Below are 17013 nucleotides of genomic sequence, written 5' to 3' on the forward strand. Positions count from 1 at the left end.
TTATGAAAGGCTTCTAGGAAGCACTAGATCTACATGACAGAGGGCTCTGCCACCTATCATGCACAGTCACAGATCTAACTGCGTTCCAGTATTTTTGAAGTTCCAACCATGAATTCCCAGAGCGTGCATCTTCTTAGTGACTACATGGATAAAGAACCAGTATTTGTCTCAAGAGGAGTAAAAATTGTGGCTTGAGGCCTTGAAGCTGCCAACTTTATAGCTGCCTCTGTTGCAGGGAATGGCTGCATTACCTGTGCAGGATGCCCTCCTAGTCTACAAGGGCTGATACTATCAGAGATGTTTAATATTTTCATTCAGCTGTTCCTATAGCTGCTAATCCAAGAAGAATATGCAAGCTAAGGACATAACTGTGATTGTCTTAAATGTGATAGCAAGCACAGCTTTTCTGTTCAGGGATTCTTATTCATTCTCCCATCTCTAATTTTTTTTCTTTAATGTGGGGGGGTACTCTGTGGCAAATGTTTAATTAGCTGGATGCAAGTTTGCAGTTGCACAAGCTAGTGCAAATTGTCTGTGCAAAGTTGTTAGCATAATGCATGCCAAACTTAGAGAAAATATTTTTTTAAAATCTTCAGGCCATCTGGAGAAAACAATATACAGTGGTCCTACTTTCCACCACCAGGGAAAGATTCTCCTTCCTAGTCATTAAGCCACAGGACTCTTTAACTGAAATACTGAAACACTAAAACTTCTGGACAATATAAAATTGCAATGAGAGTTCTCATATTCCCCTGCTGTCTTTTCAGCTGACAGAACAAGGAGTGCAGCTCTTTCACTGCTGCCTGAAGCAAATGAGGATAAAAAGTTAAACAAGACAAGTGCTGTTCACTGGAATAATTTATTCTGAGATCATTCTGCTCTGCATCTACTCTGAAACATGTAGTTTTGGTACCTCCCACACTTCTTTTATTGACGGTAAGTAATCTAAGAGAGAAAGTGAGGGTTCAAAAACTATACATATTCTTTAATCGCAAAAGTCCAAGATTCATCAGTTGTTTCATCACTGTATGTTTTAACAGTATCCATCTAAAAAGGAAAAAGAAACTTAATTATCACCCACCACAGAATAGTACTTATTTAATTTCTACCCTAAAGCAATTTCCAGTTTCATCTCTTACTGAAGAGAATGGACTAGCTAGAGAGTCGCAAAACGGCTGAGGCAGGAAGGCATCCCTGGAGATCTTATCCAATTCTGTTGTCCAAAGCAGGGTCAATTAGAGCAGGTTGCTCAGGGCTGTGTCCAGTTGAGTTTTTAGCATCTCCAAAGATAGAGACTCCACAAACTCTGTGGGTAACCTGCTTCAGTTAAACTAGCTTCCCAGCAAAAGTAGATTTTTCTCATGCTTACAGGGAATTTCTAGTATTTCAATTTAAGCCCATTGCCTCATATCCTTTCACAAAGTATCATTGAGATGAGTCATCCCATATGCCCTCCCGTGTCCAGTTGAGTTTTTAGAATCTCCAAAGATAGAGACTCCACAAACTCTGTGGGTAACCTGCTTCAGTTAAACTAGCTTCCCAGCAAAAGTAGATTTTTCTCATGCTTACAGGGAATTTCTAGTATTTCAATTTAAGCCCATTGCCTCATATCCTTTCACAAAGTATCATTGAGATGAGTCATCCCATATGCCCTCCTGAAGCCTCTTGGATTGCTTGTGCCCTGCTGTGTTGCCCCTCCAGCAGATAGCAGTCAGACAAACTCTTTCAAATGATGCAATTTCTACAGGAAAAATCTGGTTTTGTTTAGAAAATTTCTGTCTTACTTGTGGGTACAATAGGTTTTCCTCTGTGTTAAAACAGTAAGACAATCCAAGCAGATTTAAGAAATGTATTCTGCAAGTGACATATGTTAGATTAGAGAGGTGGTCTGTGGCACAGCATGGAACCTATTCTGGACCTTCTGAGAAGGAAACTTGAACTACTTGAACACAGAAGTCAACCCCAGGGCATAAAACCCCATAATCTTGCATCAGGTCCATGGTCTGAAAAATGATTAGTATAAAATAAAGGTTCCATGCACCCCTAAAACACCTAGGTGCTTGCTCAGGATGAAAAGTGTAAAACCACAGTTCCTGCTGCAGAAGCAGTTAGCAACACTGATTGTGTTCCTTGGCATGATCTCTTTCCTATCGCTAAGTCTGACTGATGGACAGAGAAAAGCACAGAGCATGTAGGTGCTCTATAATGAATGAGGGCAGAACTGAAAAAACAGATTTTTGCTTTAAAGAATATATACTCTCGCAAGCTATTCTCTGTTAGAACTGGGGAATAATACTCTTTCAGTGAAAGAAACAGAAAACTCATTCCCAGTTTCAAAAATATTAAATATTTGGTGAAAAATAATAAGCCTGAAGATGGTATTTTTCTTGAGCTTTGGAGTTTACAAAGCCTTTGGTGAAATAGGAAATCAGTGAATAGTTGTGTGTGAAAGGAGTTGTCTTAGCAAAGGAGATGCATAAGAAAAATTGCAGCCACCAAAATGCTTTCCTTGCTTATTTCTAGAAGTTAAAATATACAAATCCAAATTTTCTCCTTTTAAGTAGTACTACTCATCAGGAGAAAACCTTACGTATTTGTTACATTACTGTTAAGGACATGTACTTATAATGATTTCCAAGGCTTGGAGATTTCTCACCATTTGTACCCTACAGGACTAAAATGACATTTCCAGAATGTGGCACTTTGTGCCTCCTTATCATTGCATCATGCTACCAGGAATAGCTTGCAGCAATAGCTGTAGTAATAGTTACATATCAGGGCTGAATTCAGGTAGCTCTTAACTATGGGAAGTAACAGGATCTTGAACAGAGGGGAAGTTTCCATGGGGAAACGAGGGGAAGAAGGTTTTTAACTTAGCCATTATACGTTCTGTTAAAATTCATGCAAAACACTCCCACTGCACCTATGATTTAAGGTAGAAAAAGGACAGTTATTCCAGGATAAAAGTCATATTACTTGCTGGAATTCAGTATAATTTCCTCTAAGCATAAGATGAAACTGCACTTCTCAGAAGGTGGGGACAGATAACATTAGGTCTTTTTAATTCTGTGCTGGCTATCGTGAACTTAGAGATACAAACCAGTTTACAAAATTAGTTTTACACTTCATTCCAAAGTCAGAATTCTGTACTGTTAGAAATATTATCTTCTTGGGCTAATCTGAAAGCAAAGGGATATACTTGAGAAATGGACAAATCCCAGTTATCTCTATATGAAAAATACGAGTATTTTTTTTTCCTTCATAGCACAGTAACAGAGATGGATTGGCTGACTCGGAGATCAGGCACTAAGCAACAAGCAGCTCTTTCCAGTAAAATGGAAACACCTAATAAAACAGCTTCTGTTCAGGAGCCACACTGCTGCAACGAGCCATTTTGCTCCCAGGTGCAACCATACAATCTCCCACATTATGTGCCAGCTTGAGGGACTACTGTTGCATCAGCAGGGCAGAGGAACGTGGCAGAGACTCCTGTGGAGTCAAACGCACTACTTAGAAAAAATAACTTGCTCAGAAACAATCGTGCTGCTCGTCAAAGCATTTTGGTAAAATGGTACTCTGAAATGGGCTTCTGGGCTTCCTTAATTCACAACAATATTTTCACCACTTAGCACAAGCTTTTTGGACTGCCAAATTCCCTGACATATGCCAGCCAGTGTCCTTGGTTCACTGCTTTCATAGTCCTGATACCTCTCTTTCCCCTGTGCAGAAAGGAATACAGAGAACAGCCGGTAGTCAACATCTAGACAGAAGTTCTCGTAGATGTGACACTCCCCACCTTATTGCAGTGATAACTCATGCTGAGTCCCCCTGTGCAATGCCTGATATACAGTTCTCTGCTACAATACGCTGTGCTTAATCTCTTCTTTATCAAAGGGGAATAACCAAGGAAATAAATAATTTCTTCTACATTAAAAAAAAAAAAAATCTCTACTATGCTATTGTGATTTTACCAGCTACAGGTAATGTAGCTTACTAGTATAAAAACGATGTTAATACATACAAAAGCAAAAGTCTTCTACTAGGCAACAAAAGCAGGACACAACCAGGAATGATTAAGCGAAATAGATAATAGAAAAAATACAGAATAGGCATGCAAAAGGAAATTAGGAAGTGTTCTGAGCTGGGAGATTTATTGTCTATAGATCTTCATCTTCTGACAACTTCACTTTCACAGCATTATATCACATATAGCAAGGAATAAATCTAGTCTGGCTGAGCTGGACTAGATGACCTTTACATAAGTCTCTCATTTTAAAAGAATTCCTCAGCTTTGTCATGGAAAGAAATTATCACAGGTCATTTTTTCCCTCATGATCAGATGAGAAAGAAGGTAACAGAAAAAGTTTAAAATAAAAATTTTCCACCAAAACCCCTCAAATTGTGCTTTACGATGGCCCATAAAACTATCTTACCTCATCTCTGAGGCATTTTGCTTTGCTGCAGTAGTTTAATCGTATTTTAACAAAAATGACACAGTATGTAGAAATAGATGTAAAATCTCCCACATTCAATACCTTCATTTTGGCAATCGCTTCCCCACTAAGAGAAAATTCATGGTATTAACCGGTTCTCTCAAAGAGAAGCAATGCAGATGTGAAAATATTCTCTAATCTGTGACAGGAATAATATTCTTCATGAACAATACAGACATTATTCCATATAATTAAAAGAACTTCGGACTCCTTCCTGAGGAGACAAAATATTACTATTTCATAAAATGTATGCTTAAGCAGAACTCCAGTATAAAAGGTGCATATGCACATCCACTCTCTTCAGTCTTAAATCCAAAAGACTGGGAGTCCAGAACTGGCAAAACAAATGTCAGATTATTGAGGCACTTTCACAAGATGATTCTAGCTGAACAGCAATGAAACAACAGGAAATATGCCTTAAATCCGATCAAGTTACTGCCCTCTCAGCTACCGCAAAGTCTGTTTTATCCCTAACCTCCACCATTTTTGGCCTAAAGACAGTCAAGCAGTGCAGCAGGTTGTCTGTGAGTTTGTGGTCTCCATCTCAGGAGGTTTTCAACACCCGACTGGGCAAAGCCCTGAGAAGCCCTGTCTGACCTCAGAATTGGCCTCGCTTTGAGCCAAAGGCAAGAGCAGACCTCCTGAGGTCACTCCTAGCCTGAATTATCCCGCACACTTTATGCTTGTTCCTGAGGCTTTTGGATTTTTTTTCTGCAGCAAATTCATTAGGAGTGAGGCCTTTGTCCTGGTGGCAGGCTAACTATCATTTTGTTTTCTTTCCTCCCCTCTGCCCAACTTTTTTTCTTGGAATTATGATAAGTGGCCATCCATTCATCCAATTTACCCCTTTGTACTGGTCCCACCATGAGCAACAGGAACTCATACCATGTCTGAATGTGGGGTTTAATATAGGATTAAATGAGGTTGATTACCTGCAATAGTAGAGGACTAGACCCAGGAGACCTCTCTACTCCTCTATGTTGACTGCACTAGTCTAAAAATAATACAATGCCATCTTCTATTAACATGGAATTTAAATGCTGTTTCCCTCTTGCCTTTTCCCTCAGAAATGTGGATCTATTTTGGACTAGATTTTTACCAAGCTCAGACAGAATATTTATCTTTTAACACAACAATTTCATGGCTATTCCAATAATTTCCAACTGTAGTAAGTACCTTATGGAGTAAGGCATATTTTGCTTATTGGTTAAATGTTTCATCATTTTATTTGTTTTATATGCCACACAGTTCACTTATGGCCTAGATGAAGATCCTACACTGATTTTAACAACATAACTAGTCCTTTTATTTCTTGTGTTTGTTACACTTATAAAGTGCTGCATTCAAAGGAAAGAACACATACAGTATCATTTAGATGGTTTCTTTTTGGAGTGAAGAAGCTAGCCAAGGGCTGGAACCACTGTTACAGCTTGAGAATGTGAGAGATGCTGCTCTTCTGTCTGAATCAGACATATAAAACCACGAGTCTCCAACTGAAATAAACCCAACATGATGTAATGTGCAGGCATTTGAAGTTGCCTGAGGCGAATGGGATGATTGTGGCTGTGGGACGTGACAGTGTTTCAGACTCATAAAAGCACTAGATAAGAATTTCCCATTTTATTTCTTCCTCTTACCCATCTCTCCTGGTCTGAGCTAAAAAGAACCAATTCTGTTTAGTGACTTTTACCTTTCAGCTCAGTTTTTTTCTAAGAGACTGCAGTTTCTGAAGTTAGCAGCATGTTTTTGCAGATAGTGTCTGCTACTAGAAGTATGGTAACACCTGATGTTTATAGTTAAGGCCAGGCATTGGTATGCAGAAAGGTTCTTGCTGATACTTACTCCTACAATAACTGTAATTATAACTCCTATAATAACCAAGGTGGATCTTGTGTGCCATGTTGGGGGTGCTGGGAAGTAAAAGGTGTTGCAAAGGAGTAAAAGGTTGCACCTCCGGTGACTAACAGAGAGGACAGGTGACCAAGAAGAGTGTTCCTTTCCATATACACCATATTCAGTACAAAGCTGACAGATCACAGGGGTTAAGCTCTTGTCTTCTACAGGAAGCACCCAAGGAGGGCTCTGTCCAATCTTCTGCCTTTCATCCTGAGCCTGAGTTCCTGAATCCAGCTCCCTGTATCCAGTTCCCCTTTGCCGCTGAGCCTGGGGCTTCCCTGGTGCTGCCCTGCTCTGCAGCATCAGTGGGAATTGCTATTGGGGTGGAGTCAGGTTCGATATTGGTTCTGTGTATATATTTGTACATAGTTCATTAATTTTATTATTTCCTTATGAATACTATTAGTGTTTTATTAAAGCTGTTTTAGTTTTCTGTAAGTCTCTCTGTCTTATTCCTTTTCTTTCCTGTTTGGAGACTGAGAGGGGTTAGAGAGCATCTGTCAGTGTTGAGTGGCCAGCCCAGCCCTAACCCTCGACATCATCTTTCTGTTACTGAATTTTTTAATTGTTGTTCTTTCCAGTTGTCTCTTGGAACAAAAGGCCTTCTATACCTGAACTACACCAGAGGAAGCCAACCAAAGAAATTAATACAAGCTAGATGCTCATGATGCCTTCACAGCAAAATTGGGTATTCTACTCTGCATTACATTATATGACAGATTTTATCAGCACTTTTGCCTCTGAATAGACTTTGAGTCTTTTAAAAGAACTCCAAATCAGGTTATTCTATAACTTCATAAGCCTGCTCAGTAAGCCTTCATAAGCCTGTTTCTATTGTGGACCGAGGTATCATCACTGCCTTCTTTCCTTGTTACATGCTCATTGATGGCAAAATGAACGAGTAGAACAGGCCAAAGCGCTTTCTTACATCCCTATATGTCTACAAAAACTAAGGTGTAACCTACAGAAGAAAGGGAGGTTAATGTCATAAATGTTCCAGCCACCTCCAAGAGATATCCCAGTGTTTAATCAGAGACCATCCATGGTGGACTTTCATAAATATACAAGTATTTAAGAAGAAACTAGAGCATCACAACAGTTCAGAATATCGGATTTGGACGAACCTGCGAGCCTACCTGAAGCTGAATCTGAGAGCGCTATTTTTGAAAAGGCTAGACTTTGTGAAAAAAAGGACCACTTTTTCACGTGTGAAATTTTGACAGTGTATGTGGTACTTTCAGTTGAGGTTTGTGCCTTCCTGCCTTCACAGTGGAATCTGATGATTGATGCCAGTCTGTACTCCCTTTGCAAGTTTCAGCATTATTTTAATACAAGTATTTAAGTGGAGCTGAAAGACTACGGAGAAGTAATATTAAATCAAATATGTATGGAAAATACTTTTCACTATGAACTTAGGCTAAATTGGACTTTGATATCTACTGCTAGACTTTTAACCTATAGCAATTACAAGTCTAATGATACACAGTTGTGAAAACAAGGAGGAGAGAAAGGAAAAGGAAGTCTTGATATTTAAATACTGCTATAGTTGGACTTAAAACATTTTGAAGAAGAAAATGTACTAAGTCCATCTGTTGTAATGGTACAATGACATTCTAGATTTCAGACACCTACTTAAAATCTGTGCAATTAATTTTCATTTTTTCTCTACAAATTTATTTTTGTTTAATCACAAATATCCATCACAAAAATTCACCAAACATAAATTCTTTAAATACTGTGATGCTTATGATCATAACAAACTGCTGTTTTTTCAGTGGGGTGGTTTTGGTTATGGGTTTTTTTTAATAAGTTTCTTTTCAGTATATAGTGCTTATTAGATGCCATTTCTATACAGAAGATTTTTGCAACAAATTGATGGGTAGTTAACGTACAAATTTACTAGGAACCTAATATATGTTCTGTACTTTCTTAAACAGCAGTTACTGAGTACTACAATTAAAAGGTTTCATAAATGCATGCTATTCAATTCAAGAATTTTCATAAAAATTGTAGGTACTTTATGTCCAAGTAGCTTCTCTTTTTCTCTCGTTTGAGCCTTTCTGCATGGAGAAATATGGTAAGTAAGAGAAAACAAACCACTTAAGTGGAATTAGCTTTTAAAGTTTTCAAAATGATTATTTTTTGGTAAATTCTTCTCTGTATTGAGAACATCTAAATACAAACATTCTAAATAGAACTTTAAAAAAGCATTTTCCTATATTTTTCTCTGGAAGAGTGTGTGGGAGGGAAGAACTATTTGAAAATATGCATCGTTTAAGTAGAAAAGTTGTTTTTCTTAAAAGTTACTGTCACCTTTCCAATTTACTTGATCATAGGTCTGCAAGCAAATCATCTTCAGTCACGGTATGTTCAACAAGATCACTGTTGCAACCATTTGACCTGTGCATGCCCAGACTGATGCAGACCCACCGGCTCTGCTGAGCAACTCCACAGAGCTGAACTGGTACAGCAACCTCACAAGGACTGGCAGAGAGAGACAACTGGAACTGTAACCTTGGCCAAATCCCTCCTCGTTGTTCCTTCAAGCTCCTCACTGGCAGAGTAGAAAGGAGAGTGTTTGGCTCCCTGTAGGTGCTCATTGGAGCAAGTACTGAAATGAATTAAGTTTCACTGAGCTGCACTCTGACCACACTGTTAAAGAGCTAAAACATAAGTTTGACAAAGGTGCACCAACTTCATTGAATTTGCAATGAAAGCCCTCCAACTTCTGGATTTTATTTTATTCCTCCTTTATTTAACCTAAAAGTGGAACATTAGTCTACATGGACCTATCTAGATATGCAGATTCAGTAAAAATCCCTACAGAACAAATCCTTTGTTTCTTTCCTGCATCTGTTCCTGAGCCACTTTTTCTAGATGTATGAACTTTAAGTGGTATATCTTGCTACTAAACTTACTTTATTTTCAAATATAATAAAAATGACCAAGAAAACTACTATAATTAGCTAAATAATTTTAAATAGGCTGGTTATCAGCAAAGTCAGAGGCTGTTACTTTTTTGCCACTTTTCCTATGACAAGCAAATCATTAAGTATTGCTAAATACATATGAAAGAGTGAGCATACACTGGAAAAGGCAGAGGGACAGGAGGTAGGAAGGAAGAAGGAACAAGGTCAATAATGTAAGTTCACTGGTACAGGTTTGGAAACAACTTGTAAGCAAGTTTACTTTTTCTTGTATAACTCTCTGCTCCATACATTAGGCTGCAACCTTTTCTTCCCATAGCAATGCTGTTTCTAGATTATGGGAAAGTTGTATCGATGCAGAAAGAAGCATATTACTATTAGCCTGATGCAGAAGTTCTTTTGACTCATGACACTATTCCCCTCTTGAATAACCACTTTTTAATATCTTTAATAACGAACTGGATAGGGGGATCAAATGCACCCTCAGTAAATTTGCAGATGAAACCAAGTTAGGCAGGTGTGTTGATCTGCTGGAGGGTGGGGATGATCTGCAGAGGGATCTAGACAGGCTGGATCGATGGGCCAAGGCTAACTGTATGAGGTTTAACAAGGCCAAGTGCCAGGTCCTCCTCTTGGGTCATAACAGCCCCAGGGAAGTCTACAGACTTGGGGGTGTGTGGTTGGAAGATCACATATCAGAAAAGGACCTGGGGGTGTTGGTTGATAGGTAGCTGAATATGATCCAGCAGTATGCCCAGGTGGCCAAGAGGCATCCTGGCCTGTATTAGAAATAGTGTGGCCAGCAGGATCAGGGAACTGACTGTCTCCCTGTATTTGGCACTGGTGAGGCCATACCTCCAGTATTAAGTTCAGTTGTGGGCCCCTTAGTACAAGAAGGACATTGAGGTGCTGGAGCAGGTCCAAAGATGCACAACAACACTGGTGAAGGGTCTGGAACACAAGTCCTATGAGAACAGCTGAAGGAACTGGGGTTGTTTAGCCTGGAAGGAAGAAGACTGATGGGAGACCTTATCGCTCTCTACAACTACCTGAAAGGGGGTTGGAGAGAGGAGGGGGTCAGCCTTTTCTTCCCAGTAACAAGCGTTAGGACTAGAGGAAATTGATAGGACTAGAGGAAATGGTTGCAAGTTGTGCCAGAGGAGGTTTAGGCTGGATATGAGGAAGAATTTCTTCACTAAAAGGGTCATTGGCTATTGGAACAGGCTGCCCAGGGCAGTGGTGGAATCATCATCCCTGGAGGTATTTAAACAAGTATCGATCTGGTGCTTAGGGACATGGTTTAGCGATGATCTGGCAGTGCTAGGTTAATGGTTGGTCTCTATGATCTTACAAGTCTCTTCTGACCAAAGAGATTCTCTCATTCTGTGATTTTCCTGCAGTGAAAATGAAGCACAACATACCAAGGAAATTCCTACACAGAATAACATAATGAACTTAAAAAACTATAATCGTGTCATGGCTTTCATCCCGTGTCCCAAAGGTTCAAGACAATTTTGACTGCACTGTTTTATATCTACAGTAATAGATCACATTGAACACCTGCTCGCACAGTAGATTAGCAAGAGCTGGAAGAGTTTGCATTGGCTTAATAAAAACATTAACACTCTGAGTTGGTATTTCTTGTGCAATACTGAGGAAGAAAGATGGAATGCAAATCCAACAACTTGGCTAGAAATCAATATATGCTGGAAACACTTTCTGGAATGGGAAACAAAACAAAGCAAAGTGGTGAAGAGACTTTGTATGTGATTAAAAAAAATACCCGAAGTGGATACAAGAGATAATTACTTCATAGACATAACACAAATTAGTTTTTCTTTTGCCGTTATATCATCTATCACATCAGTTATGCTCAGGAGACACAAGTAAATGCTATTCCATTTTCAAGGCCATAACTGAAATGCTCCCTTGACCAGAAAGTTTTTGATGGTCAATGATATAAACAAAATTGTTAAACCCAGTGATTTTATGCAAATTTAGTATACTGACAGCCAGGAAAATGCTAGCCTGCTACATCCTTGTGATCAATTCAGAACAGAACAATTTGAATCTGCTGGCATTTTTCAAAATAACTTTTAGCAAATAAACAACAACCACACACTTCTGAATTACCATGGTAATTTGTTAACACCATCCACTTTGTTTACAAGACAAAAACGACGCCATTTCTGCTGTGGTAATTTAATTCATCAATCTAGGGGTTTTTTTTCAAAGATTTTTCTTTTCTATAGAGCCCTGTATAAAAGCAGTGGAAGCAAGGAGTTGAAGTCAGCATAACTGTAAATGCTGCTTTTCTGCAGAATACCTCCACAATAAAATGGTACTCAATCTATAAACATCAATGGTTGCAAAATTCAAAAGAATGGAGGCCTGGAATTGTAAGGGGCATTCATCATTAACTAGTCAAAAATTATTTAACATTTATATAAATGGACTTGGAAAAGAATGGAAACATCATTGAATAAATGTAGCATAGAATCAAAGGCCAGTGCATAATATGAGACCTGAATGCTGAGTGAGCAGCAACATAGTTTCTATCCCAGGGAATTCAGAAAAAAGGGAAAAGATAATAGGGAAAAAAAGAAAACTATTAAATATTTGGGATTAGTTTATATCACAGAATATGCATATTAAAAAGATTATTTCAAAACAAGGTTTTAGGTAGTTCCATTTTACAGCAGAGCCCAGATTCCTTGAGCTTCCACACTATGTTATGGATTCTGGAATCATAGGGGCCCAATCTGAGGACCCAGACCCTTACTCTGTGGTATTTCATACCTAGGATTGCTTCAGAGGGTTAGATTATTCAGCATGCCTACCCAAGAAGGTGCATGCTTCAACACGGCCAACCACAGACATTGTTTTATGTATTTAAGAACAAAGAACACAAGACATAGAATCATAGCATCACAGAATGTTTGGAGTTGGAAGGGACCTTAAAGATCATGTAGTTCCAACCCCCAGTCTTGCAAATCAGTGATTTGAGAACGTGACATTACAGAACAAATAAACTCAAACCCACATAACATACTCCCACACCAAATTTATGGTTCCAGTGATCAGAGGGAATAGATTAAAGCTAGAGATGGATCGGTCTAGATTGGATGTTAGGAAGAAGTTCTTCACCATGAGGGTGGTGAGACACTGACACAAGTTGCCCAGAGAGGGGGTGGCAGCCCCATCCCTGGAAGTTTTTAAGGCCAGGCTGGATGGGGCTCTGAGCAACCTGATCTAGTGGGAGATGTCCTTGCCCATGGCAGGAGGTTGGAAATAGATGATCTTTAAGGTCCCTTCCAACCCTGACTATCCTATAATTCTATGGGTAAACAGTCCTTTAAATATGTAAACAGAGAGGCAAAGAACAGGAATAAAAAGGTTATATTACCTTTCTATCCAGCTCTTGGAAATTCTGGCATACATACTTCAGGAAGGGTGCTTAGGGTATTTTGGATACTTCAGGATTAAATACAATGAGTTGAAAGGATTATGAGAATAATGAAAGGGCATGAAAACACATTCTCTGACAAAAAGCCCAGGGTGCTCATTCTGTTTCTTTCAAGCAAGAGAAGGCTATGAAGTGATTTGATTATAACCAATAAATTCCTATATTAGGGGGGAAAATTTGGTAACAAAAGACCTTTAAACTTGGAAGAAAAATGTACATTTATAACTAAGGTTGGATACGTAAATACAGGCAAAAACTTTTAACACCAAGAGCGACCAGGGATTGGAGCTACTTAACAAGCTTGGTGGAGTATTCTCTACTACTGGGACCTAACTCAAAGAACTGAGGTACAAGGTCACCTACAGCCACCTGGTAGGGGCTGCACTTCTCTTCAGGAAAATACACTGGTATCTGGTATGCAGTGTGGAGAGCCACAGTACTCTCTCCATCTGATATTCCAGTATGACGAAAATGTTGACTTCTTAAAAAGAGCCAACCCAAACAAAAACCCAGATCAAAAACCCCAGTCTCTTTCACTACTACTAGTGCAGTTTTTGGAGTTTCCATCATTCCTCTGCACTGAACTCATCATCAACCAGAGGCTCCCATTTACAGATAATCCAAAGTCTTTGTGAAAACTAGGTAGTTGAGGTTGTAAAAAATATTTTCTAACAAGGCAGACACTTTTTAATGATCTTTAAGAGGCAATTTGAGCATAAACTATGTTTTTATTGTCCCATTTGTTATGTATAGTTTAATGACATTAAATTGCAGTCAGATACGAGTTCCTTGTGTTTTACCTGTATTCCTTCCTCTTTACCTGCTCACTGCACTGATTATTTAAGATGTTAAGAAAAATTTGGTCCAATTTATTACATTATGTGGCAAAGACATATAGCCCCATCTGCAAACTAGATTAGGATTCCATAGGCCAGTATGCTTTGAGGTGCCATCATCACAAAAAAGGAATAGTATAATACTGCATGGCGGCAGCCAGGTGGCTTCCAGCAACTCAATCAGCAATATCCAGCTACAGGGGGCTGTAAATGCTTTGTGAAGGGCTCCCTTCCAATTCCCCAGGGACAAATCAATGGCTCAAGCTTCCTCTTTCTATTTCATAAATTTTGCTTCAAAGTCAATTAATAGATCAATACTGATTTATATTCTGAAGAACAAATAACCTTTAATTTTCTATATAAATAAGTTCCCACTAAAGTTCAAAAAAGATGCTGAAGATTTAATGGCATTACAGAGAGAGAACCTTTAAGGGTAATGATGCACAAAAAGGATCAGCAGACACTGGCTGAATTTGTGGTATTAACAGTTCAAGTGTTTTGTGGACGGGTGTCCAAAGTACGTGAAGAACGCCAGTTGTCAGTTCTAAGTTTGCTGTTGCTCATTAACTTTCACACCAGAATTCTGAAGAATCCTCCAGTTCCTGTTTACATAATTTAATTTTGTACACAATTTAGAAACCAGACATAATAAGTAACAGAAAACCAAGGAAAACAAAAAAAAGCTATCTTTAAAAAACCAGAAGTTTTTTTTACTGTGCAGGGCCAGGAATTTAATGTATACTAGCAAAGAAATGTTATTGAGTGATGACTATTCTCTCACTACGTGCAAATTCACCACATTGTTCTTTACAGAGTGCAAATTCTTCTGTCACATAAGTAACTTTTTTATTTTGCTCTGTAAATATTTGAATTCAAGGGCTCTGGCACTGATTATATTCCTTCTAGAAAAGACTGCAGACATTGTAAAAAGGACAGTTTGGGAACACTTGCAATCTCGTTGGCTTCATGTATTAGGGAAACTGCATGTATCAGTCCACCTCTGCAAACAGAAATCTCCCCACTATCAGTTTTCCAACTTACAAAAGAGCATAAAACTAAATTTGGAAATAATAATGTAGGAAAAAATTATAACCATCACATCTGAATTACTACAAATGGAAAAGAACGTGAATAGCGGTTCTTGAATCCAGGGAACTGATTTAATTAAAGTGAACCACAACCACTGACTTTTAATACTAGAAGACATCTTTTCTGAAATTTATCAGATTTACCTATACACTGCAGCACACTAAGGAGTATTAGAAGCCAGTGACCAAGCACTCAGGTGGTGTAAAAGGATATAAAGACTCCATTAGTTTCAATGAATCTACACCAACTTTAATGCAATAATCCATAGTCACGTTTTCCATCAGGAAACCAAGTTCAGTGAAGCTCCACCTGCCAGCTTTTCACGGGAGACTTCCTGACAAGCCCACACTGCCATCTCCCTTAAACACTGGCAATCTAAATTACATATTCTTTGTTAGCAGATGAGGATAATTCCAATTTTTGCTATTGTTTTGCTATACTATTACTGTGTGCATATTCCTCTATAATGACACCTTTTACTGAGATCTAAAATATAAATACTTTTATGGGGTGAATGTGAAATCATATTTAAAATATGTTGTTATCTTCTAACTGCATTTTCTTGACACATTTTAAAACTAGCATGTTACTGCAATTTTCCTTTTATATCCTATTCAACAGAATCCCTTCCTTCGCATTTACTTGAGTTACTGAGGGCTATACGTTAATAACAGTTACATGGATTAGGGCTCCCCTTACCTCAAAAGAAAAACAAACACCTCTCATAGGTTTTCCTGCCATTATCAGGCCTTTCAAGCACCTGTAGCAAAGGGGTTCTCTGATAAGATTTAACATATTGCAGCGACACAGACTCTGGAAAGAAGGCTTCTAGCCAGTCTGGAAACTGCTGCTTCTTCCTTTTCCATCAATGGCAAGTAAGTCAAGGCAGAGATACCAGACTCCATTTCAATCATGACATCTTCTAGTTAAAGGAGATAAAACACTGGTTTCCATCCCACATTTGTAACAGCAAAATATATAATTCTGAAATATTTATTTGAAGTCCAGTTATTACATGAAGAACAAGAATCAGTGGAACTGCAGAAGTCCAAGAAAGGTTTCAACATCACTATAAAAACAAGACAGTCTTTCATCACAAGCACAGAGCAACAACTTTCGTTGATGCTGGTTTTACTCACGTGGTACAAAGAAGTTTCTGGTCCAGGTGTGCCCATGACTTCTTGTCTCAATGACTCCATTTGTAAACTAGGCAACAGTGAGTAATGACTTGGACTACTACTCTTGTCTCCCTTCTTTTTGGACTTTTTCCCAGTATCCTTTTTGCTATTCCTTTGAAATATGTAGTCTTCTTGACCTATTTTCTCATTGCTCATATAACGAAGCAATGAATTTTCTGTTGAAAAAGTAATGCAAAACATCATTGTGAATTGTATGTATGTTAATCCGACTTCCAAAATATATAATATTCTTGCTAAAACCTACGGTCAATTTTAACTCTTCAAAAGCATTTCATTAACAAAAACCCATTTTCTTCTTTTGTCTGAATATAGTAAGAAAGCAATCTTTTGACAGAGAAAAATTCACAATTCTTTCAGTTTTCTGATACCTTTGGTAATAAAAGGAACAGAATATAAAAGAAGCCCCATATCAATAGAGTTGGAGTTTTCAAAAAATGACCAGTGATACACTTATGATCATAACTACCTCTTTTTTAAAGAAAAAAAAAACCCACAAAGATTCTAAGAAATACAAATGACTGTGGTGCCGTACATTTAGAAGTAATTTGCTTTGGGCATTCGTTTGAAGTTGTTCACTATATCATCCACACTTTCCCCAAACACTCCTCCTGCATCTACCAGCTGGTAGCTGAAGGATATCCTGAGTCAGAAGCAATGTTTATGTTTGTGAATTTAGGAAACCTCAGCAGATTTGTCTTTCACGAACTTGTCTGGTCTTTCTTTGTATTAATGGGAACTCTTAGTATCCATCACCCTTAGCTTGAAGCCAAACTGCACGAGGAGCCAGTTTCTTTTTCTTTGTAACCAGCACTCAACAGAGACACTTGATGTCTCTCTCATTTCAGAAAAAAACAGTGACAAACCTATTTCTCTAATTTCATTCCATGTAAGTTTTTAGCATGTTTTATTATGCCCTGACTAAATTCTACTAAACTGATGATGGTCAGTCTACTGAACAGACAGTTTTGGAAGTCAATCCATACACCTGATCATTTCTGTTGTCACCTAAACCTTGTTCAATACTACTGTATTTTTCTTAAGAGATGAAGAGACCGGAACTGCACACACACCGAGCATGAGGAAAAATTTATACAGCAGCATAAGAAT

At 38.4% G+C, this 17013-nt stretch overlaps 1 protein-coding gene across 1 annotated transcript in view; it reads right to left on the reverse strand.

The window, feature by feature from the left end:
* CNKSR2 (connector enhancer of kinase suppressor of Ras 2) overlaps window positions 1-17013 on the reverse strand; it is a gene marked incomplete at both ends in the record, with an annotated part of 119132 nt that overhangs the window by 26090 nt on the left and 76029 nt on the right. Inside the window, one exon of the mRNA XM_009867382.1 lies at window positions 15847-16061. Coding sequence (XP_009865684.1) covers window positions 15847-16061 — 215 coding nt within the window. The remainder of the gene's footprint in view (window positions 1-15846; window positions 16062-17013) is intronic.

Source organism: Apaloderma vittatum, unplaced genomic scaffold (genome assembly GCF_000703405.1).
Source record: "Apaloderma vittatum isolate BGI_N311 unplaced genomic scaffold, ASM70340v1 scaffold3904, whole genome shotgun sequence".
NCBI lineage: Eukaryota > Metazoa > Chordata > Aves > Trogoniformes > Trogonidae > Apaloderma > Apaloderma vittatum.